This window comes from Python bivittatus, unplaced genomic scaffold, assembly GCF_059951505.1.
Source record: "Python bivittatus isolate LINGU-HERP-01145 unplaced genomic scaffold, Pbiv_v1 ctg000700_np1212, whole genome shotgun sequence".
NCBI classification, from domain to species: Eukaryota; Metazoa; Chordata; class Lepidosauria; order Squamata; family Pythonidae; genus Python; species Python bivittatus.
The window spans coordinates 36,583,154-36,608,951 of NW_028277098.1; the positions used below are offsets into that span (position 1 = coordinate 36,583,154).

Sequence of the window (25,798 nt, forward strand, 5' to 3'; positions counted from 1 at the left end):
ATGAACAATAAATAAATTGTTGTATACAGTAATTAGGTCTTAAATTTATATAAATTGATCAAAATTAATTATGTAATTCATTAATTTGAATAAGTGATCAACTTATGAATAATCCGTCACATTAAATTCCCCTTAATCAAAACTAATCAGCTCCTGAGCTTAGAAATATAATTGCAATAATTCAATATTGACTTTATAAGAATGCAATTAATGTGAAATTCATTCCTTAATGCTCAAGTTAAATATTTTGTTCTTCCAGATTTTTTTTTTAAATCTTATCCAGATAATAGAAAAATGTCCTTCTGTTATCATAATATATTGTGTATTTTAGAGAAAAATGACATAGGAGAAATGTTTAGTTGGCCTGAAACTTAATGTATATTCAGAGCAAAATAAAAGTTGCTCTGAACTTACGTAAAAGTTAATGCTAAGGATGTTCCTATCAGCATCCTTTACCAAGTGGACTGTGGCACCCTTAGTCATTATTAAGTAGGATTAGATAAGCTACATTCCTACAGATATCCCTGGTTTTCATTATTGATATCTGTTGTCTGAAGTATGAATTATGGCATAGCTGGCCATTTGCAGTAAGGATGAGTAATCACCCGGTGGAGTTGCTGGTGTTTGCCTATTCTTGGTGTTCTACCTATGTATCCAATACTACTGTTTTTCTAAAGATACTCTGGATAAATAGGATCTCTTCAGGGAATTGTCTAACCTGTATTTTAAAACAGTTATCAAATATGTGTATCATCATACCCTGAGAGCCAAACCAATGAAATTAAAACTCTCCTAAACCAGTTGTCCATGAAATTAATAATCTGTCAAGCACTGAAAAAATAATGTTGAGCCGTAGTTAGTAACACTAATAAGTAGTTCATTATTTAATTTTTCGGACCTTCAAATATACTTCATGCTTTCCCCATCTGTGTATTCCCAGTTGCTTACAATAAAGTATATAACATCTAAAACTGAAATATAAGAGTGATTTAAAGGGATAATTGTTAACATCTATAATTAATACACTGCATACATTGAATTTTACCACTGAATAGTAAAATATAGGATTCATAACAAAATGATTTGTACAAAGTGCGAAGTAGAAGTCATCTGCAATTTCCATGTCCTATTTTCACAGGGAGTTATGCTATATCAGATCATAGCATTAATCCATCTAGATTAGCATATTCTATACTTCCTTGTAGAAGTTCTCTACAGTTTCAAACCTTGAGACTTTCCCAGTCCTAACTGGAGAAATCAGGGTCTGAATTTAAATAATTTCAGGTAAAGCATATGATCTTTCATTACATTCTAGCTCTTCCATTATCATGCCTGAAACACAACAGTAAATTTAAAAAATTTCAATTCATGGTCACAAATATATGTTGCTCTGTCTAGGAGGACGGGCAAAACTTTTCATTGCAGAATGTTCCAAAATCAAAATGGCCTGTCCCAACCTTGGAATGAGCCATTCTTAGTAATTTGGACATGGTCTACCCTTGGAACACCCCATTTCAAAAACAGCCTGTGTTGGATCAGAATATTCCATGATGGAACACTTTACACACTCATACCTTGTCGCTTCTGTACTATATTTGGATCAAAGCAGAATAACTTATGGATTAAGACATACATAAAAAAATAACTGTACAAAATATGCCACAAAGTAGTATCAATTGATCTACTGCTAAATGTACTACCATACTACCTGATATGGTTCAGATGCAGTGGGAAATGTATTGAAATTTCTGCAGTTCAAATGTAACTGAAGGACATCAGGTTGGGGAAGGAAGAAAAATATTTATATTTTATATTAATACAGAGGACAGTGCACAACCATTAGATTAATATGCATGTTATCCAAAGATTTTTTATTCTTCTCCAAGAAGAGGAAAGATACAATGAACTGGTGATAGGACTATACAAGTAAAGTACATGATACAGCATCAAATATTGATGTAGGTTTATTCACCTTCTGAAGTCATTTCTATTGTGTTCTGAATTGTCTGCAGTAGACATGTTATGAATAGATGTTATATACGAGTTTTACTTTCCTTAAAATAAAATGTGTTGTAAACTACTGGCAGCAGCAGATTTTCTGTTCTCCCTGGAGATGGTGATTTTGGAAAGAAAAAACTAGGATACCAAGATTTCTAAATTTAGAAGGCAAATGTTTTGTTAAAATGCACATGTAACACATTGTTGACAGTGAAGAAGGCTGAATTATTTACAGCAATGAGCAGTGTTTATAAAATTGCTCATATATTCTAGAAGTAGTTTGCCATTTTGGTTCAGGTGCTGATCCCCTTATTCTGAGATTGTTTAGGCAACCTTATTAAATTCTATTTTGCCATAGTAAATAAAGTTTCTGAAATATAAAAGAATTTGTCTAGTCTAGGAAGAGCTTGAAAGAAAGAGTTTCTAACATCTTTGCCTCTAAGATCTGCAGTGTGAATTCTTAGTTATCTTATTATTCAATAATGATTTATTACAATGTAGAAGACAAGACAGTGTCTTTCAGAGTATACACTGCATATCTGTTATGAAAGTTCTCTTAAAAAATTCATATATGTATTTAGGAAAAATATTAAATGAGGCAAGCTTAGTTACAGGTAGTCCTCGACTTACAACCAATATTGGGACCAGAACCTCTGTCACTAAGTAATGCAGTTGTTAAGTGAATCATGCCCAATTTTACAACCTTTTTTGCTGCTGTCATTAAGTGAATTACTGCAGTCATTAAGTGAACCACATAGTCATTAAGCGAATCCAGCGTTTATTTGGCTGCTTGCAAAAAATAAAATAAAATCTGAGTAGGAGAACTTTTATGGTTGCATTTGAACTTGTTGCATTTAAAAGCCTCTTATAAACTGTGATGATGAAATGATAGCATGTCAGCAGTTTTGTAAGTAGGCACTTTCCCCAGTAGAATGGAAAATGGGAAAGGAGGGAAGGCGCATTTTAAACAATGCTTGCACAGTTATGATGAGCACCATGATGAAGCTATACAGGGCATGGGTGTGGGAGACAGTAAGAGAAATCTGGCTGCTGAAACCTTGCAATGGACAAGACAAGAGTTCCAACCAATGACAAAACAGACTGTCCATGTGTTCTGCAGAGCTGGAGCATTGCAAAAAGTCAAAAGAACATTGATCAAGCTTCAAATAAAACAGCACAGAACCACAAATAAATTGATTTAGCCATCAAGATGATAAACAAGTCCAGAACTGCTTCTGAAATGTTGCAAAACTTTCCATTAGGTGTGCCAACAATTGTAACTAATTAGCCTTTCTTGCTGGAGGATTTCCTTAGTCAGTGCAATTGGGATAACAATAGTTCTTCCTTTTCCTATATTCCTCCCACCCACCCTCAACATAGAAATTATTGAATCTTCTGATACCTAGGATATTTTAATGGCGTCAGTTATATTCCTGGCAATTTATTTCTGTGACACTTCCTCAGGACTCCAATAAGTGTTTAATGGATTACATATATTAATATGGCCAACAAAAATAAGTGTGTGTGTGTGTGTGTGTGTGTGTGTGTGAGAGAGAGAGAGAGAGAGAGAGAGAGAGAGAGAGAGAGAGAGAGAGAGAGAGAGAGAAACAGATGGGAACAAAAATCCTTTTCAGACATTATAAAATCAACAGGGCTCACTACGGGAAGGAGTCACCTCTGATAATACTGCTTGAAAAGCATCTCTCCTGCAGCCCTTCACACATTCATTCAGTATTATCAGGAGCTTGCTGACATGGATAACAACGTATGTACAGTCATATGTGCAAATATTTTTTCCTGCAGGCATTTGCTCTAAATGTGTGACTGTCTCAAGGTGCAAAAGACTGTGAGGGGCTGGGAACATAACGGAAGGAATGTTGGACATAAATAACCAAGAGATAAGGAAGTAGTTTGATCCAAGCTGCATTAGCATGGCCAGAAAAGATTCAGATTGGTCAAAGATAATCCACAATAAAATAATAAATAAATGAGAGCTGGAAATTTTATTGTGGTTACTAGTACCTTCTAACCATGACATTAAGAACACCTTATAGAAGTCTGCGTATTTCTTTTTCCTTACTTGTACCTTGCTAGGAGGGGTCTGATATTAGCAGGTTGATGTCATTTGAGCAATATTTACAGAGCATGAGGCTTCCACAGGCCAATCTACTACAAAGCACTCCAGGGCTTAATTTTTCAAACTACAGGTGTCACTCTCAGGTACAAATGGATCTTAGGCATGATGGCCTTTATGGTCAATGGGAATTAGTCGAATAAAATGGTTATATTCAAAAATATGTTTGCCTCATTTTCAGAAAATACAGTAAAAAGTGAATGACCCACTGCTGTCACATTGTGCGTGCAGAACTATCTTAAGGCTAACAATAAGTTAAATAACCATCAATGATTGAGGAGTAAAGTGGAATGTTCACACAATTTATTGTTCAAACTATACCAACTAGAACTTTTTACCAAAGACTTAGGGAACCACTTTCTTAAATCAAGTTCTGACATTAACATGAGATCTCAGGGGTTAAATCTTCTTTGGATGCCAAGGATATACTTGATTTCTAAGCCATGGCTTAAATAATACATAAGTATTCCACATGCCCCTTTAAAAATTCTAGATAAGAGAGTTAGTTGGGTTAGACCATGGGAAAAAGTCTTTTGACATTTACAGCTCCCAAATACACAGTGATAAAATATTTCATGGACTGGTACAAATGCTTTATTACTTTTAGTCAGTAATATTTATTTAAAAAATTAGCAATGCTTTATAGCACTTTTTAAGAACACTTAAATATATTAAATTCATATTTCACAAACTCATTCTGTGGTTTACTCAGAAATAAATTTGACTGATTGTAGTTCAAATGTGTCTTTTTAATAGTTGTGAAAGGATAGAGTATAAATAATCATATAAACAAATTCACACCCAAGTAAGGATTCATATAATTACAAGTTTAGATATCCTTAATTCTTCCTGAAATGTGAGAAATTGTACAAATAGAACCCAAACTATTTATAGCAGATAAATAGCCACTGGACACTCAGGTAGTCAATTGATTATGTAAATACACTGCATTATTTTGAAAAACATGAGGATCTTTGATGCAAGTCTCTAACAAATTATAAAATTAGGTAAGTAATTATTCTGAAAAATCGTTTGTCATAATCAGTTACAGTTATGCCAATTTTGGGGTACAGTCTATTGACAATTACAGGTAACATAGCTTCAATATCATCTAAAAAAAAAAGGAAGACACAAAAAGAAAAAGATGATTCCTGAGTAAAGAACAATTTTCCTATTCACTATTTCTCCATTTCAAACCAACCCTGCTACTTTGCTTCTTATCAAATGCATGGCCAGTCAAAGCAGGTCACCTAAGTATAACAGATGGGTGAAAAATTAGTAGCTTTATAAAGAAGCCAGGTAAATACTACCTGCTTTGGGTGAATATGTAAATCAAGAGCTGCTTGTTTATAGAGACAAAGCAGCAGCAATAGTATTAAATGTGCCATCAGCTCTAGTGCAAATAATAGCAAAAACACACAATTTCTAACTGCAACCAATGTTTCAGGCTTACTATAATTTTTGAAACAAAAATGTGACAAAAATGCCTTGTTCTTTTTGTTATTAGCATGTGTCAAAATTGCATACATTACAAGAAATATCATTAAATAGGTTTTCTTCCCTGAATCCCAATGATTTTTAAAAAATTCAACATATCCTTTCATAATATAATCCTATTCTTTTATAAATGTTATAATTCTTTTATAAGATCTTATTCCCATTATTAGTATAGTTGATCATTTTGTTGGATAATGTTCCACGTATACCTAAAACAGATGTTCATCTTTATACACCGGAATACAGTTTGTATTATAATGCTTCATCTCTGACTAAGAAATTTTGGACTTATTTGCTTTCCCCAATTCCAAGTGCATGTTACAGAGTAAGTGAAATTACTATCAACAAAGAAGCTGACACAAGTCATATTCTTGTTTTGGCTATAGTACATTCAAATCTTATACTGCCACCTGGATCTGATGGCAAGCACTGAACCTCAGTGTTATGTGTTGCTTTTTATCATGTTATTAGAAACAGGCCAGAGCTTAGATACACACTTTGATTCTATAGATACGCTGCATCTTCAGTCAGTGTAATAATTACAGGTAGGTCACAATTAGTGTGAGTTCAAATAAGGTAATATTCAATTTAGTGCAAATTGTAAATTGATACCAGGTTGTGTTTAATACGACCCAGAATTCAGTTAATGTGAAGCTAGCATGTGCGCAGTTGAGGCTAGCAGTTGTGATTGGGGTACTAGACGCTGCTAATCTTTGTCTGTGTAAAATAAAGAAAAGGAAGATTCCGTCAAAGGAAAACAGTACAAGTGTATAAAAGAAGAGGCTCATTATTACATTAGAGCAAAAACTTTATGTAACTGAATGACATGAATGTAGTCATAGCAACACTATAATAGGATGAGATGTTGGAATGCCTGAATGTTTTTGTTTTTATTTTGCTTTCTATAACTACTTTGTGACTTTGTTAACCATAGATTTAAATTATGTATTTTTTTATCCTTTACTGTAATATTTCATTAATATACATATACAAATTTATGTTTAAAATTTATGCCTATTTCCATCAAGCTGGAACCAATTATCATATTTTCCATAAAAATATCACTTCGAATAGTGCAAATTAAAATAATGCGGCCATTTTGTGGGATTCATTAACTGCTCTAATTGAGACCTACCTGTAATTTCAGTATGAAATTAAAGTAATATTTTAAGTTGGCATGAAAATAGTGACAATTCTACTGCAGAGCTTGTGTGACCTTTTCCAGTATGTTCACATCAGACAAGTGAAAATAATTCCAAATCAGATATCTGAATCTCAGAGAACCATTAGACCATTTAAATATTTACCTAATTTTAAATCTACACAATGAAGTTTTTAACTTCATTTTTTCCATCAAAATATTTTTCAAACCAGCACATGCAATAATCCACAAACTCTCATTCCAAGAATATCTATTGTCTTTATTTCTTTTAAAAAATGTTGCCCTATTAACACAATTCTCAGATATTTGTAAAGTATTTGGAACTTGCATTTTCAATTACTTAGAAATTACTTTATAGCAAACTCTTCAACTGATGAAGACATATAGTACTTGTCCTGCAAAAGTAACACAAAGATTTTTTTTCTTCTCATTTCCTGAAACTATATCTACAAATGGCACAGACTAAATGTAAGTTTTGTAAGGACAAGCAGGTTTGTCACTGCCCAATCAATGAGTCATATGATGATGATAGCAATAATGCCTCCACTTCAAGGATAAATGCTTTATGTACCATTTCAGTAAGGAACATATTACCGAGTTAATTTTAAGTATTCTCTTCTGTGGATGCCTATAGTAGGATGCTACAGCTTAGTAATAATACCAACTGTACACCAGATAAACGTATATTTACACACATTCACCTATATCCATATTGACACCTTATTTGCACAAATGTAGCAGTTATTAATCTTACTCCTGTATCTTTTCTTCTCTTCAAGTAATTGCTCTGTCAAAATGTTTTTCAAGAGTAGCAATCATGTGCATATTGAAAGGACTGTCTCCCTTCTTTCTGTATAGGGTTGTTAAAGCAAAGTTCTAGCAATTCTTTCACCATAGGAAGAGAATTAATGCAAGTGCATTACCAAGGAGCAACTAGATACCTGAAACCCTTTCTCCAGTTAACAGATTATCTCAATAGCACCCAAGCAATATGGGATGGGCAGGGAGTCTTTTCAACTTGCCCTGCATATGATCAGCAGCATTGTAAGAAGAGAATCATCTCAACTAAATTGCAGTCTTCCACTATTAGACACACTTCTTGTTCATCCACCCAACAGGCAGATTCAAGGTACAATACCATCACAATGCCACTCTCTGGAGAAGGGATGCCTAGCACAATCACCAGATGCCTTAGTTTCAGAATACATAATTAAGACCTGTTCTAATTCAAGTTGGAAAAGGAAAAAACAAAAACAAAACAGATACCTCATTCTTCTGAAAGATACAGAGCAAAAATTCACCCATTACTGTTTTATCAGCTTTAATACTTTTCTTAAGGCACACTTGGCATGGAAGTAGTTATACTGATTCTCTTCGAGCTAACATTTTGATTTTTTTTTTAAAAAAATCTGCATTTGTAATGTATGTGGGACAGACATTCTAAAGTAGTTTTTCAGGTGTGACAATTTTATGCTTAAGTACAATTCCTAATTATGTTCATAGGACCTTTGCAACTATCTTACTATTGATTAAAAATAAAAACAAGAAAACATCCTATTACTTTCTAATGTTTACAGGGTTTTAAAGCTGTCCTATCATTACCTCATATAAGTTTGTTCAGCTTTTATAAATACTTCCTATTTATTAATTTGCCTCTCTCAATTAATTTGTAAAAGTTGATTGACTGTAATGCAATTGGTTCTTTCTATGAATGGAAAGCTCTTTGATCCAGAGGAATAAATGGGAAGGGATTTTTTTTTTCAACTTCCTCTTATCCTCTACAGCTTTCACTGCCCCTTCCTATGCTATACAGGAGATGGTAAATATTTTGAGAGATCCTGTGAGACCATGGAATAGAGGAAACATTGACAAAAATAATCCTTTCAACAGAAAAGGTAACTTTCGACACAAGCATTGATATTCTACATAAATATAACCTATATAAGTGGTTATATAAAACTCTTGTATCCCAAGATATAGTGCAAATATTAACAGGGGTGCAGAACACATTGAATTTTTGTAAAGGGGGCATAAAGACATTTAATAGATTTTTGAAATAGCAAGACTCTGAAATTGTTTTGGTCATTATTAGGAAAGACCCTTGTTAGGTTAACCATCATCTTGCTTATGCATGTCAAATCTCACAAGGGGAACAGAAGAAATTTGCATCAGAATGGAAGGAGAGAGTTGTGACTCATTGCTAACCAGAGCTAACAGAATATTGTTTGTCCATGAAGAATCAAAATTATATTTCACATGACAAATTGACGATAACTGGCACCTCCTAGTATTTGAATACAGCATCAAGTGTGGGAAGTTTTTATGTCAGCAGGCAGCTGAGATAGACAATTCTATTTTAGAAATGCTATGAAAATGTAATGCCATCCAATAGATAAGCCCTTATATAAAATGTGTTACTGAATTTTGTTTAGAAATATATTTACTATATATCAAAATAGGTTGTTTTTAAATTTGTTTGCTTTCTCTAAAGATTTGATTATTTATCATTTACAGTCATTACTACTTGTCTGCTTACTATAGTTTAAAATAAATGCCCCAATGAATAATTTTCCAAAACATATAAACCACAACTTGAAATGAGAACTGCTCAGAAAAAAAGCAGTACAATATTCAGTGAAGAACGAATTATATTCTTGGAACATTTCTGTTTATTACAATACACAGGCACTTACTTTGGCAGCGTTTTCAAGTGATTCTCTCGTAATTCCAATATTCGTAATTTAACAAGTCTGGAAGTAATAAAGATTAAAAAAAATTAAATTAGAAATTCATTAATTGCTAGGGAGTTCATTGTTCCAATGCCAATGATGCAAACCATATATGTGCATAGAATTATCCCTGTGCACCTGCAAAACCTCAAATGACAATCACAACTATATGTCTGCAGCTGAAATTAACAGGTCTAAATTAATTTCTGATTACATCTACAAGGCAAATATGCTGACTCTTCATATTCAGCATGTATTTCTGGCTCTAAAATGTTAGCTAACTTAGATGGCATTAATCAGCTGTGATTGCTGGCAGTATTCTTCAGGAAATCTTGACGAGCCACATGAGAGCAATTAAAGAGGAAAAAAGTACAAAAGGCTTCAATAAATGGATGTTGCCATCAATTACTACTTTTTAGATTTACTCAAGTCATAGCAAATGCAAAATACCCTGAGCATGATTCAGCATGTATATATTTATTTTGATTTTCTGTAGCACTAACAAAAAAGAATTAATCATGTTTTTGTAAGTTAACTGGTAAAGAGAAAACTTAGGAAGAAAAAGCATCCTATGGAGATAAAGGAAAATAATGTTTTTGAAAATGTCAAATCTTTGACAGTGATAGCGAGCTATTAGCCATGTAATCTCTAGTGCCTCTAGAGAGAATAAAACATGTAATGTTTTCGAACATTTCTCATGATGGTTGACTAAGATCTATGTAAATATAAGGTATCTAAAATGCCTTAAGTACAGTGCAATAGGGCAATCTGCAGGGCAAACAAACTATTGGAAAAACTATAAGAAGCCTCAGTAACTTATTAATTGCTATTTTTAACATATATACATTTTAAATAAAGATTCCCCTGATATCTTTTTTTCCTCCTCTGCTTTAGAAGTTCACATTTTATCTGAAAATACATTAGAATCATATTATGGGACGTGCCTCCTTATTTACAGGAAATAATTTATATTTTTGTGGGAATATATATTTAATACAACACACTATATATTCTAATTTTGCTGTTTTAAGACTAAAAGATATGTTAAAATAATGGAATTACAGAATCCAAAATAGTAACATCAATGAGTCTAAAAGTTATATATTTTACTAAAAACACATCATCAGCTGACCATATTGAAAGAATGTAAAATTATAATAAAATTATAATGAAAAGGGAAATGATATGTGTACTACCTTCATTCATAGTAGCAGCCATAGTACTCATTCATGCATTAAAGGAAAGTGTGAGCAAATTGCACTTTGACCTTCCCTATTTTTCTTGAAACAGGCAAAGTGAAATTCGAGCATCTCGACTGCAGTTAAAATCAATGAACGCCAGGAGATATCTAGAGCTCATACATTACGTGCATGTGCAATTCTTCACTTTGCACATTAAAGCTGAATTGGGTAAATCAAATATGTAACTCACCTATGTTTCTGCTTGCTTTCCCTGTTTTTCTGTAAAGTATCTGACATAACCTATCATCATACAAATAATTGGATACATGATATTGCATGTATTGGAAACACAATTATTAGGGAACAATCTATAACAATTAGGTGACAAATCCTTAAGGCTTTATCTATATCTTTTTCCAATCAAGTGGTTTCAATGCCTGAGCTAAGATGCCCAGTTTTAGATTTACTAATCTATTTCATTAAACAACTATATTGTCTCAAGAGATATACTGTCAGTTTGCAAACTGTAACTTTAAAACAGCTTCAAACTGTGATTAAAGATCCTGGTTAATAAACTGTTATTTCAAATATATTGGTTAAGCCAGATATAAGCATTAAAGAAGGGGACAAAGAGAAGGAGAATGCACAGAGTCTTGCTGTTTGTCTCCAGCTTCAAATTATGGTAACTAAGACCTGAAATAGGTCAATGTAACTGACTCAGTTCTACTACAGGACATTTTGGAGCAAAGATTTCTTGATATAAAGTAGGAGCAGGAATCAGTAAAAAGACTCTGCTACTGTTGTCAAGCTCAAGTTTTAAATGTTACTTATATAGGCAGGAACAAAGACCCAGCATTTCATGACCAGCTTCCTCCCACTTGCTATCTTGATAATGGCCACTGTTCTCAGTTATTCAAATGTCTTTAGAAGAAAGCTTAAGCAAGGCTGAATGAGTGCACAGTGTTTACAGCACTGTACAGGTATGAGTAAACAATGTTTTCCAATAGTTATGAATACAATTATGTTTGCTGCAATATACATACTTTTGATAATCCTACATATTTTAAATATATGTATATATAATCCTTTCTTGGTGGAAGGGCAAAACCTTAATATGCAGCAGCAAAAGAAGAGCATGGGTTAAAAGTAGGGGCAACACAAAACTACTGAGATTTTGGCTTGCACACACCTCTTCCCATTGTAAGCTCTTAATTACTTTCTGGTATACAGCTAATCACAGTTTTCCTGTTCAGTGTTATGGCAAACAATGTGCATGTTTGCATAATAAATTAAACCGGCCTAGATGATTAACAGGAACATCCATGTAACTTTTTATCTCTATTCCATGAAGTTTTTTACAAGATTGGTTGTTCCTCTGTAGTTAAGTACACTTATGACTGCAGAACAGCCACTCCCTGAAATTTGAAATCAAGAAATAAGAAGGATCTCAGCATAGAGTTTATATTCATCAGAAATTGGTTCTGTTTGTATGGCATTTGAAATAAGCAACAGCCATTGATAATCTTAATTATGTTGTTTCATGTAATAGTAGGAGATAGAAATTGAGTTCATGTTACTCTAGATAACTCCTCCTATCCTGTGAGACAAAAGTAAGTATATAGCTATTTTTTGGGAAGGAATAAGGAGATAGTACTCACATTGTTTGCTCTGCCATCCATGACTATAGATCAAGATTTAACCATAATTTGTAGGATAGTGAAAACCAGTTTAGATATAATAGCAGATTATGATTTGCTGTAACTCAAAAGCGAATTAAGTAGAAAATGCAAACATTAGAAGGAATATGCAAGCAAAGGACTTTTTTCTATATTGCTGAACCACTAAATATGAACTGTTATTTGTGTTGCTTGTAAATTCCCAATGCCTTTGTCTCATTTTAGATGATTATCAGCATTTCTGACTTCTGTTACCAACACTAGATATAAAGTTCCTTTATAGATCATCAACATATGCTTTCCAGAACAGTAATAATTGCTAATAATAATAATTGTAAAATACGTATTTGACAAATTAGTAATAAGTGGTAGATTTCTAGAAAGGAAAATAAATGAATTAAAATAAAATATTAATTTACTGGCTTAACATTGGAAAAGAGACACTTTGCTGTCAATATCAGACTGGGAAACCAAACCAGGGGAATACACAGCAATGGCAAAATTAACAGTATATATTCAGAACTGAAGTTTGACTAAATTTAAGAAGAATGGCTCCCCGTATAAAAATTATACACAGACATTTAGAGTATAATTTTTAAGGGGGAAATAATTGATGTAAAGATAATAATTAGAAACAATTTTGATGTTTATAAATATGTTGATGCAATCAGTTGAGTACAATTGGAGAGAATTTAAAACCATGTAGTTTCCCAATATTGTTTTAATTTATTTTTCTCGTTAAAAAAAAACAACCCCTTTTTTAAATGTTTTTTCCTTTTTCCCTTTTTCCCCTTTCTTTTCCCTTCACATGATTATGTGGATCTACCCTTGAAACAGTGATGATATCAATATTAATATTATGTTCAAAGTTTTATAGAGATTTCTAATTATTTCTTAAGGTGGCTTAATTAGTTCTATATATTTAATTTTACATATGGTAATTGTAAACTATTTACTGATATTTTATTCTTTCTCTTTTTCTTTTATATACCTATTTCTTCTGTTCCTTTAAATGTTTTATTAAATAAATTATAACATAAGATAAAAAAAAATCAACCTACTCCTCAAAGTAAAAAAATTAATACCATAAAACTTCTCAGAAACAGCTACACTTAGTGGGATGCCAATTTATAAATGTTTGCATTAGTAAAAAGCACAAATTATTTCACAGTCACTACCACTACCATCTCTCTGTGTTATGTCACATTATTACTATCAGTAGTAGTAGTAGTAGTAGTATATTTTAAGGAAAAGAAAATTAAAGTCAGGAAAAATTGCAGTTAGTCACTGTTGGAGTCCAAAGCTGAGCAAAGATCTGAAGTGGTCTCTTTGATCCAGCCCAAACTTCCATTATTTAAATTATGATGATGCAATTTTATTGATCTTTTAGATATCTGAATTGTCACATCCATTTTTTAAAAAATATATTCTATATTCATTACCTCTGTATCTCTCTCACTGTTAATTATGGAAGAAATTAATTAATTATGGTTGTACTGGACCTCTTTTCTTGCAAAAAGGACTTCCATCTCCTCGCAGCTGTAACTACTACATACTCCCAGATTTTACCCAAAAGAACTGGCTTACTCTCTGGAACACTCTGAAGACACATGAATGGAGCAAGGGAGAGGGAAGCAGACCATCCCTCTATTTCCACTGACATAAGCAGTTCTATTAGCAGAAACATTCCAGCAGATTTTACCTTACATCCTTTTTTTTGGCAAGCCAAAACAAAAATATTATTTTCTCATCAATAGAAAAAGTATGCTGTATCACAGTGTTATTACCACTCAATATTTTTATATTTTTTCTTTCAGTTTTATGCTTTTTATAATTTTAAGCTTTTAATAATAATAATATTAACAATTGTTTTGTAAGTATTAATTGTTTTTTTAGCTTTGTTGTACGCTGCCCAGAGTCACTCATTTGTGATGTGGGTGGCCATATAAATTTGATGAATAAGTAAATAAATAAATGACAACTTTTCAGCTGCTTGGTTGCCAGATACGATTCCACATTTACATCAACTGATTGAATACCACAACAGTCTTATGTTAAACTCATTTGCCACTGGAGATTTGTTACCACTCTGATCCAGCTCAGCACTATTCTCCTTCCATCTGTACTGGAAACCATTCTAATTAGCTTTCCTGTACTGGAACAGATCTCTTTCCTCAAGCCTACAAAGCAGTTATCTCAAAGAAAAACCTATTAAATCACAGTTCTAATCCAGAAAAAAAGTGAAGACCCGTAGTTACTAAACAGTCTGTCTTTTAGTCTTCATGCTTTTAAATTTGCAATCTTATCTTCTGTAATCCAAAATCCTTGTTTTGTTTTGTTTCGGTTTGGTTTGGTTAAGACTAGAGGGAATTCACATATGTAAAACTTACCTTCCAAAGTTAGCTGGAAGAAATTCCAGAAAGGCATCATTTAGATATAGCTGGGCCAAATTTAAAAGCTGTGTGAAACCATCTGGGAGCCTAAAAAATGAGTTAAAGATTTAGCATTGATGCTGTAGGAACTGTTCAGATGTAAGTCCCAACAGATAACATGTCCTCAACCCCATGCTCACTGCTAGAGCCTTTTGTTAGAGCTAACATTATGTCTGTTATAAAACAAGTAACACAGTGCAGTGCTGCATTGAATAATGTAAGCTTATATCATCTCTTTTATTTGGCTATGTAAGCATTTCAGCGGTGAATTAAATTTCAAAATAACTAGATGATCTGCTACTTTTTGCAACAACTGGAACCAATAGCATTATGTACATGCAAGTTTATGCTGACTGAGGATTACTGCTTTGGAAAATATGTTGCTATTTATCACTCTAAAATAACCATAAAATATTATTATTTATAAGAGTATGTACTGTACCTTATTTGCATTGCCAAAACTGAAATGCTCAGTAAAAAAGTGTAGGGGAAATAAAACTGCATGGAAGAATTAATAAATCAATATTGTAGAGTTTAAATAAAATAGGGGGCAAAGGACAGGACTACTAATTTATGCATAAGAAGGGGCGGTTTGATATATTTCACCTAAACTATTGATGATATCAGTTAATTTACAGAATAAACACTTCTCTAAGACATCTTACATTCACTCCCATGAGTATTTTTAATACATAATTTATTAACAAAACAATCCATAAACCAAATAAGAGGAACACAAAAGAACGTAAACAATCCCCAAACAAGATAAGTACTATAAACCACAGCTCCTTTAGTTAGATCTATCACTGTTCTCATTTCCCAGTTTTATCTCATATCATTGGTGAATTACATCCTTTCAAAGTAAACATTGCTGTCCTGCAGCCTATATTTCTTTGTAACCAAGAGAATGGCAATCATTTCTCAATAAATATGTCAACTTGTCATTGTTCTTGGGACAATCTTTGATCAATGTCTGTCCAGAAAAAGTATATGCTTTGATTTGTCCATCCAATTTTTTATAGAAAGTTCTGTAATCCTATGAGTGTCTAACTGGAACAAAGCTCAGTTGTAGTTAAACCAGTTCAAACAGGTTTACTTTTCATGACAGTGTGCATAAGGTCTATAGCCTTAGCCAATATATTCCCACAGTATCAACACCTTTGTAAGTGACACTGCTACATACAGCCCAGCTATGTGCTAGCACCTATCTAACTTGATTTTGAAAAGCCAAGGATTGGCTCTGGGTAGGAAACTACTAGGATATATCAGGGTTGTAGGCTGGAGTGGAAAGCTGAAAAAAATATCCCAAAAGTATGCAATGGCAAACCACTCGCATACTGTTCCCAAGAAAATTACATGGATTTAGACATGAAGTCATCAGAAGTCAACCTCAACTCAAAGTAGACTTAATATTTTTATAATTTTATCAGAATCATCATTCTGACACCATTCTAAAGCCTTTCGTAAAGCCTTCTGGCTACGTGTCTGGGCCTGGCGCCCCACATGTTTTAAAGACCCTGTCTCTTGGCTATATTGATAATTATTATGATAATTTTCTCAGCTGCTGTATATATTTGTTTTTGTATTGATTTAATTATTTTTATTGTTTTAGAATTGTTTGCCGCTCAGAGTCACTTGGTTGAGATGGGCGGCTGTAGATATTAAATAAATAAAATAAAAAAATCTTACGGATACTGCTGTAGATGTTGTCACGGATGTTTAATAAAAAAGTATTAAAAGAGATGCAACTGAGGAACCAAACCAGCTGTTAAGAAATAGGAGTGTCAAATATCATTGGTTCAAGCTCCATTCATAAAACAGACCCTCTCCTCCTACTATAATGTAAACTCTTCTGGAACATTAGATCTCTCACATTTCAGGAACTATGTTGTTTATATTTTATTTATTTTACAGCAAAAAGGCCTGAAAAATATGCTGTTTATACATTCAGACTGTTTTTAACCCTGATGAATTATAATTCCTGCTGCACACGAAATAGAATTGTATTTTTGAGACAACACATCTCTGACACATTTAATTGATTTTTTTGCTATCTGTTTTTATACAGACAAACAAAGGCAGTTCAGAGACATGTTTTCTTGTCCTCTATCATCTATGTTAATTTACAAGCTTGCGGGTAAGCAGACCAAAGACCCCTTGTAGGGTCTATGCGAACTATCCATATTCTTCTACCTGATCTAAATGATAAAAGGCAGCCAATAAATTCTTTCAAGACAAGCTCTGAATGACGACACCCAAATGTGCTGCCACACTGGAGTCATTCATATTTCTATCTTTGCTATAAAATATGATATACCTTTACTAAACACTGGCATATGTTAAATACCGCACACATAAAAGAGGCAGAGAAAAAATTCCACTGAGGAACACTTACTTAGAAATAGGATTGACACTGGCTTCAATTATTGTTAAACACTTACAGCACTTTATATTTTCTGGAAAATCTTGGATCCCTAAAAGAAAAACAAAACTGTTATATTTATGAACATAATTGGTTACTTTCCTCCTGTGTTTATTTTAGTAGAAAGACGTAAGCCATTAATTTAGTCCCAAGCAAATCTGAACTATATGAAGCTCATGACAAACCCCAGGGTTCAAACAGTCCTATCAACATATATTAATATTTCTGAACAGATTTCACACACAGATACTTAATATAATGCCTCATATTTCACTTGGTTTCAAACATTCCTTGAGTTGAAGAATAGTTTCCTGACCAACATAGTTACCTACCAATACAAAAAGACCTGTTATACAAGAAAGGTTTTGTTGAATCGAAGCTATATCTATAAACCATTATTTGTAGCTGAAATAAAGGCTAGCCTCTTGGATGAACTGTACATCAAACAAGCATGAGGATGAGCACACTGTTGGAAAACCTGAAAGACCAGGTTAGGGACAGATCTTCATGGAGAAAATCTACCTGTGTGGTTGCTAGGAGTCGACAATGACATCACATAATCAAACACAGTTATAAGCCACTGGACACTTACTATTAAAAATATCCATATAAGAGGTGTATTGTACAATACTTCTGTTATAAAATACGCTATGAAACTCATAGTGATGCAATTCATTTCTAAGGGTCTTTTTTTTTTTTTTTAGAGTTACTCCATTCTTAGTGCAAATCATGCAGAATAAGTATAGGCTTCCTAAATTTAGGTGACATAGAATGTAATTCATTTACATTCTAAAATTGGAGAATAAACTTGCAATTTCTTTCAGTACATTGCAAAACAATGATAAAAATACAATAATAATTTTCAAAATCACACTCTGATATAATCACTAGATGTAATAAAAGCCTATCCATTCTACGTAAACTTAAAGATTAAAAACCTTTCTTAAAATTAAAAAAAAACAACTCTCAATTACTGGCCTAAATGGGCCAACGTTATGACCCTAATGGAACCCCATAATTGTGCAGCTACCACAAAAAAAACTAAACCAGAAGATAGAAATGTTACACATGGGATACTCAGTGGGGAATAAGTGGGGAATTGTATTGGGGGAAAGAGCCCACAAATACATTGGTAATCAATGCAGCTCTTGTGCTAAATTTGACTGCTGCAATAAACTGAAATGCCTCTTTTCTTTGTATAACACGTTACAGAAGAACAGGGGCCAAACTCCAAGTTATGGAATTTAACTCCAAGTTAAACTCCAATCAGTCACTCACACCCTGGTCATCTTTCCTTTAGACTACTGCAATGCACTCTACATGGGGCTACCCTTGAAGAGTATCTGGAAGTTACAGCTGGTTCAAAATGCGGCCATGTGGACAAACTTGGGTGTCCCAAGGATGGCACATATAACACCTTTGCTGCGAGAGTTGCATTGGGTCCCAGTTTGCTTCTGGGTTCAATTCAAGGTGTTGGTTATTACCTTTAAAGTCTTACATGGCATGGGTCCAGGCTATCTGAGGGACCGTCTCATCCTCATCACATCATCCCGTCCTACCTGGTCAGGCAGAGGGGGTATGTTACGGACCCTGTCAGAAAGAGAATATTGGCTGGCGGGGCCCAGGAGGAGAGCCTTCTCTGCCATTGCCTCTGCCCTCTGGAATATTCTCCCCCCAGAAGTGCGGTGGGCCCCTTCCTTCCTGGCTTTCTGGAAAGAACTGAAGACCTGGTTCTGCCAGCTTGCAGGGGGCAAGAAGAGTTTTAATCAACCCTAGGGGTGGCTGGCGTCCTGATGACGTTCCCTGAGCCTAATAATTTTTAGCTACCATCAATTATCTTGGAAGATTATTTAAGACTAATTGTTACATTGTATTTTTAATTAATATTTACCTTTCCTGTGAACCTCCCAGAGTCATTTTCTAACAAGATGGATGGTGATAAATAAATAAATAAAGTTAAAGTCAAAGCCTGCTGTTTCCCACAAATAAATGTAGGGGCTCAACTAGATTGGAGCCCCAAGGAGACAAGTTTCAAAACATGTTTAGACAACTGCTGGACCTCAGGATACATGTTTCAGTCTCAATACCTTTTTTTTTACAGCTGAATCCTGCTCTTAATAAAAATTAGGATATAGCTTTCCATCATTTTGAAAATGTATAATTCTAAATTGGCTTAATACATCAAATAGTTTCTCACTCTTGGTTCAGATCTTCACTTCTCAATTTTTTTCTTCTCAGTATTTGACAGCCCTTCAAGGTGGACCAGACTAGGAAACCAGAGTCAAGCAGGCCAATACTACTTTTTTTATAAGGCCATGGTAACTGAACATTGCACATCTGAATGCACTTCCCCCCTTCCCTGTCTTTATCTTTGTGAGAACTAGGGAGGGGCTTGTCTGAGATGTTTTCTCAGGTTACAGTTCTGGTTCGAACTCAGGTATCTTTTATCTGACTGTTGTCTTGGTAGTGGCTCTTCCTCCTGTTCCTCAAGGTTATTCCTCTTTTCCATTACAGTATTCCCCCATTGGTATTACATGATACATACAGTGGTACCTCGGTTCACGAACTTAATTCGTTCCGTGACTCTGGTCGTGAACCGAATTGGTCGTGAACCGAATCAAATTTTCCCATAAGGTTCAATGTAAATACGATTAATCCGTTCTGACCCCTCCGAATTTGGTCACGACCCGATTTTTGATTGCGTCCCGAATCAAATTTCCCCATAAGGTTCAATGTAATTACAGTTAATCCGTTCTGAACCATATGGTTTTTTTTTTAAACTGCAAAAATATGACACAAAGTACAGTACGAAGAGAGAGAACACTAACCTTGCTCGACGCGAGTTCTGGCGTGGAGGACAGGAAGGCGGGTGGGGAGGCGGATATTGCTTGGAGGGAGAGTCCCCCTCCCTACAGGAAGCCGCGACCACGTGTCACGGGAGGGAAAATGGCCACTGATTCTGTTCGTAACCCGATCCGGCGTTCGCGAACGGAGGCAAAATTTTGCGAACGGAGCTGTTCGTGAACCGAATTGTTCGTGAACAGAAGCATTCATGAACCGAGGTACCACTGTATTTACAAACAGCTGCCTTGATTATAAATTATTGAGATTCTTTCTTTGGTTTAAAAAACATACATTCATTGACAAGCTTATCTGAATTCTTCTATATTCTGTCTTTACTCATGGTACATTGTTTTTGTGTACCTTTTTCCCAGCAAGGAATAAGGGGTTATGTACCATTTTCCCTGGCTTCCTGTTATTAATTTGTCTTACTATAGATTGAAAGGAGGCTGACCTGGCACACATTCTGATAATATTTTTGTGTCAAACAAAACTCTGTTTATTTCCCCAAATTTATCAATCCTGTTTACATTCTTTTTGCACAGCTTAATTTTTGTTTTCAATCAGGCAGTTTCCTTTTATACTGATATTTATATTGTGGTATATTAATATTCTTGCTTTAATGCATTTCTTTCAATTTAAGTTTATAACCTGCCCTCTTGAAAAGCAAAGTATAGATCAAACAAGCCCAGGTTCTATGGTTCTCCGAAAAGACTTTTGGTGGAAAAGAGGGGTTACAGAATAAAAAGGGGAGAAGATCCCAGTAACACTAGTCAGTTGTCACAGAAAGAAATCTCTTTTACTCCCCTTGTATCCATGAACTTTAAAGGCTTCGTACGCTGCTAAATCCTCACTGCTCTTAATCACTGCTAATTTATATCAGATATCATGGAATATGCAAACAGCACATACATCTACTCTGTGCAAAGAATTACACTTATTTCTTCATACTAAAAAGGGGGGGCAGCATATTACTCTGCAGTCGATAGACTTTTGGGCAGTTCTACAACCACAATACAACAGCCAAGTCTATATACCAAAGTTGATCTTCCTAGCAGAAATCTTACAGGGTGTCTAGAGATAGGACTAATTCAGAAAAGAGCTAGTTAAGCATAACATTTTAAATTTAAGAGTATCAGCTAATGTCTATCTGCAATTATATGTGTTCAAATTAGGTGTTAATATCATAAAGTGCTGCTGATATTCTTTAGTCACAACAATCTATTAAGTATTTGTCCAAGACAACAAACGGAACGCTCAAATAGATTTTATTTGCTTTGCCTGAAAGCGTACAAATTTTCTTAGCTCACTGTAAGTTGCTTATTTTTTATTACTATGTATACTGTAGATGTTTATTCTGCAAATAAAATGGAGTGTATAATCTTAGATAAAATGCAAAAGAAGCCACAAATAAATGACTAAGAAAAGAAAAGCATTACATTCTGAATTTATTGCTCAGAAAATAGGATACTGTCCTTGTTCAAAGACATCTTCTCTTTGAAAAAGAATGAACATTTCTAATCTAGTTTTACTTTTTAAAGGGCTGCTTGCTTTGTTTATGTTTCTGATTACATTTGGATGTAATCTAGCAGACAGCTTGCAAATGGAGGAGGAAGGCTTGTATATATATCCTCAATTTCAGTTCAGCCACATCCATAGACCAGGAAGCACAGCTACTTAGTGGTTCCCTGCATTTTCAACTTTTTTAATAGTGAAGGCAACCAAGCCAACCCCTCCTCACTCATTTCTGCATTTAGTTTAAAACCATTGGAAATTACCTTAAAAAAAAGAAAGAAGAAGCCTGTAACTGTGACTGCAGGAGGAGAAAGGTTAAGAATCCCATTGCATTTCTTTAACTGGTACTGATTCTTAGTAACAGATTGTATTTAAATACTCTCTATAGCTTAAAATAGCTTCATTTTCTGTTTATTAAAGTTTTAATTTCATGGCATCTTGGGCTGTTCTCAACTTTTCCAGCTCAGCTTTACAATGTGGGCATTCAGAGAAAGGCTATTTAGTCTGCCCTCCTCCAATATCAGGTTTGGAAGAACTAGATCCTTCTCTTGGTGGGACTGGTGGTCAGTGCCATATTTCCTCACTACAATATGCTGGAAGTTGAATAATCTTTCACAGCATGATTGAAAAAAAAAGATATCTGCCAGAATCCAATAAATGAATGTTGTATGTGTATTTTAATAAAAGGAGGGCCTAAAATAGGCATCAGCTGAAATTCTTCTTAGGGCAGCAGAACACTGGCAACCAAAGATGACATCAACAACAGTTACCCAACATCAACACTGGACCTGCAGATGACTTTTGTAATTATTTATTAACACAAATATTACATCTTCAACAGCTCTAATCACACCAAGTTCCTTTGAAATCAGAAACATACACCTCTTTCAGCAGTTTTATGAAAAAGTAAGACAGAATTCTTCTTAAACTGACTGCTTCTTTCTTTTCTTTTTAAATCAGAGTCTTTTTGCTGCGGTGAACTAGTTGTAAAATACAATCAGTATACTAAATGGATTTATTTAGTTTCAAGACTGGAAATAAATTCATAGAGAGGAGCTGTGAAAGTTTAATTTACATTGACTGTTTTAAAAAGTGATGAAATAGCACCAGTGCGCCCTAAGGAGGTTGAAAATAATACAATGTTTATTTTAATGATAAATCCTGTACACTTTTTTATTATTCCAATAAGATCAGCAGAGTTATCCAAACAAAATGCTGTACAATTAAAGTCAATTATTTTGTCAGAATTTGGCCTTTTTGAGGTTTTGCTTTGCTCATAAAACTCTCCTATGCTTTTAGACATTGCTTAGTTTTAGGCAATTTCCAGACTGGAAGATATATTAAATTGCCTCTACAAAGTATACCATTCCTCCTTCCTCTTGAAGAACAACTTTTAGCTGGTCATCAAAGATTCTGTGAGATTCTGCTGCAAGTTATTGAACAAAAGCATCTAAAAGCTCTTCCCAATTTTCATATATATGGCAGAACAAAATACAGTTTCCTTAAACACAAGCATATGAAAGTGTACATTTTTTCTTTTTTTCTTTCCTCTGTAATTAATTAATAATTTGTAGAAGCAAGAAATAGAGACAATACTCAGGCTGCAAACTACTGAGTTTGCTCCATTCCTGGGGAAAGGTCCACTCATAGTTACTTCCACCAGTGAAAAAACTATGGGATTTTCAACAATTCTCCAGGTAGTATTTCTGTTCCTTAAAATCATTTCCAGAGTGCTCTTTGGTTTCACTGTTCCCAAATTGCTTATTTGTAAAAAAATAGACTGATTACCACTTGATTACCTTCTAAATATTTATTTTTATTTTGACAAGAGGACAAGAAATGATTCCTCCAATGCTAGAAGTCTAAAAAAGTAAAACAATGTCCCTTGTTATTGCATAGGATCTTTCACAAATAGAAGTAATTTGTATTTAAATAAGAAATTATTTTATTAGCTTCTCTGATCCTTAACAGATTTAAGACAGTATTGCCATAAACCAAATAAAGATTGCCATTATTACGCTATACTTGGTGCCCTCATGAATTTTATCATTATGAATATATTTGCACAAGGCTATAAAATATGTTTAAACTGCATAACCTAGAAGATAACTAATCATGCCTCTGTTACCCATATTCTAGGTAATTTCAGATTTTTCCTTTCCATGGTCATTAATATATTAAATTATTGCAATCTCAGATTACTAATTTGGAAAAGATTTTGAATTACAAGCTGAACATTTTGTTTCTGCCTTGCTTTTGATCCGCTGCATTCTCTCAACAGGTTCTACTGACCTACTTCACTACATAGTTCTTTTTTTCCTCTTCCGTTCACACCTACTTCTCAAGCAACTGCCACTTCAAGAACTACAGATAATTTGAACCAAAGCTTCATTTGAGTTAAGACAAAAATATCAATTAAGGCACGAAGCTAATGATGCACAAATTAGTCTTGTAATGCTACATTCTCCTTTTCCTACCCCCACCTCATTTTTTCTCCAGCATAGATGTGAAAGGAATGGAAGCATTAACTGTCTCAAAAACAATAAGCTGTGATGAGTTTAAAATATAGTTTTTAACACTCATCAGAATCAAAGATCTGATCCTGGTCGCTTTCAAGAAATTATAATATAAACTAACTAGAATTCCCAGTTCTGATATGATACTCTGGCTAGTTTAAACCAGGAAGATTTTTTTTTTCCAGTCTCCTCCTTGCAGCTGTTTTAGAGGATTTAGCATATGAACCAAGGAACATTGTCACTTTTTAGTCAACACTAAATCCGATAAGCATATCTGGAACAAATAATTGTTCAGTTGAACATTTTAAATGTTATATGAAATGGTCTGAAAAGCAATGTATATTCCAGCATTCCATTGTTTTACCATGGCTTGGTAAATAATAAAATTGATGATAAAATATCATATTGTACTGTCTCTTCAAGTTTCTCTCCTGTCTGCTCCTTCTTTGTAATCTTCATTTATACACATAGCAATAAATCTGATAGATTCCATCTTGTGAAGTTTCAGATTAAAACTGGACACATAAACAGATAAAGAGGATAGAAAGGAAGGGAAAGCAAAGCAGGGTAAACTAGAACAATGAATAATTATTTATAAAATCTCAACTGATTTATGCAATTAGTTCTATAATAAATTACTAGTTGTTCCAAAAACTTCCTAAAAAAAGAGTTTTGATAAAGATATTGGATTTCTTATCTGCTTCATAAAATTTAAGGACTGGTGAAGTCAGCCTTCTGTATATTTTGAGCATTTGCTGTATATTTATTTGTTGAAAGCTGAGGCTTTCCCTAAATGCTTTTTACCTTGATTGACTGATTGACTGATTATGGGCCATCAAATTGTTGTCGACTTTTAGCAACCACATAGCTAGATTTTCTCCATGATGTTCTGCCCCTAGCCTGCTCTTTCATGTCTTCCAATGGTGTACTTGTTATCGCTGTAACTGAGTCCATCCACCTTGCTGCTGGTCATCCTCTTTCTTTCCACCTTTCCCACCATTAGAGCCTTCTTCAGAGACCTAGGTCTTTGCATAATGTATCCCAAGAAGGATAATTTGAGCCTGATCATTTGTGTCTTGAATGAGAACTTTGAGTTGATTTGTTGAATGATCCATTGGTTTGTTTTCTTGGCTATCCACAGTATTCTCATGAATATTCTCCAATACAAAGTTGAAAAGCGTCAATACTCTTCCTATCATGTTTCTTCAAAGTCCAATTTTCGCTTCCACTTTTTTTATCTTAGTTTCTGAATTATAGTTTTTGAGTTTCTGAGCTTAATTAATGAAGTAAAAGACTATCAGTTCTATAGTTTAAACTTAAATTTAGAAGGTAATTTGTAAGCTAAGCAAAACTATGCTTCAGTTTCACAGTTCACAATGAAACATTTATTTTATTTTATGTAAAACTAGTTAAATTCATGTATATCTCCACATTAACTAGAGCAGAAAGCTTTTTTTTTTGGTCTATTTCATAAGAACCAACTGATTTGTATAAAATAAGAAATTATTTATCAAAATAAGAAATTATTTACCAATGTTATAGTTAACACTGAAATATTTTTGACTCTGGAAATCAATTTTAAATACAAAATGAGATATAATTAAGGCATATTAACAATTTTGTATCTTGTCCTTATGGGAATAATGGGGTTCTTCTGCAAACTGAAGCACTTATTACAATGGCTCTGTGGACTTG

General features: G+C 33.8%; 1 protein-coding gene across 1 annotated transcript in view; it reads right to left on the reverse strand.

Moving 5' to 3' along the window:
• The window catches only part of LRRC7 (leucine rich repeat containing 7), a 128,196-nt gene that overhangs the window by 92,013 nt on the left and 10,385 nt on the right, over nt 1-25,798 (reverse strand). Inside the window, exons 3-5 of the mRNA XM_088153812.1 lie at nt 17,205-17,283; nt 14,768-14,857; nt 9,485-9,541 (exon numbers count right to left, since the gene is read on the reverse strand). Coding sequence (XP_088009938.1) covers nt 9,485-9,541; nt 14,768-14,857; nt 17,205-17,283 — 226 coding nt within the window. The remainder of the gene's footprint in view (nt 1-9,484; nt 9,542-14,767; nt 14,858-17,204; nt 17,284-25,798) is intronic.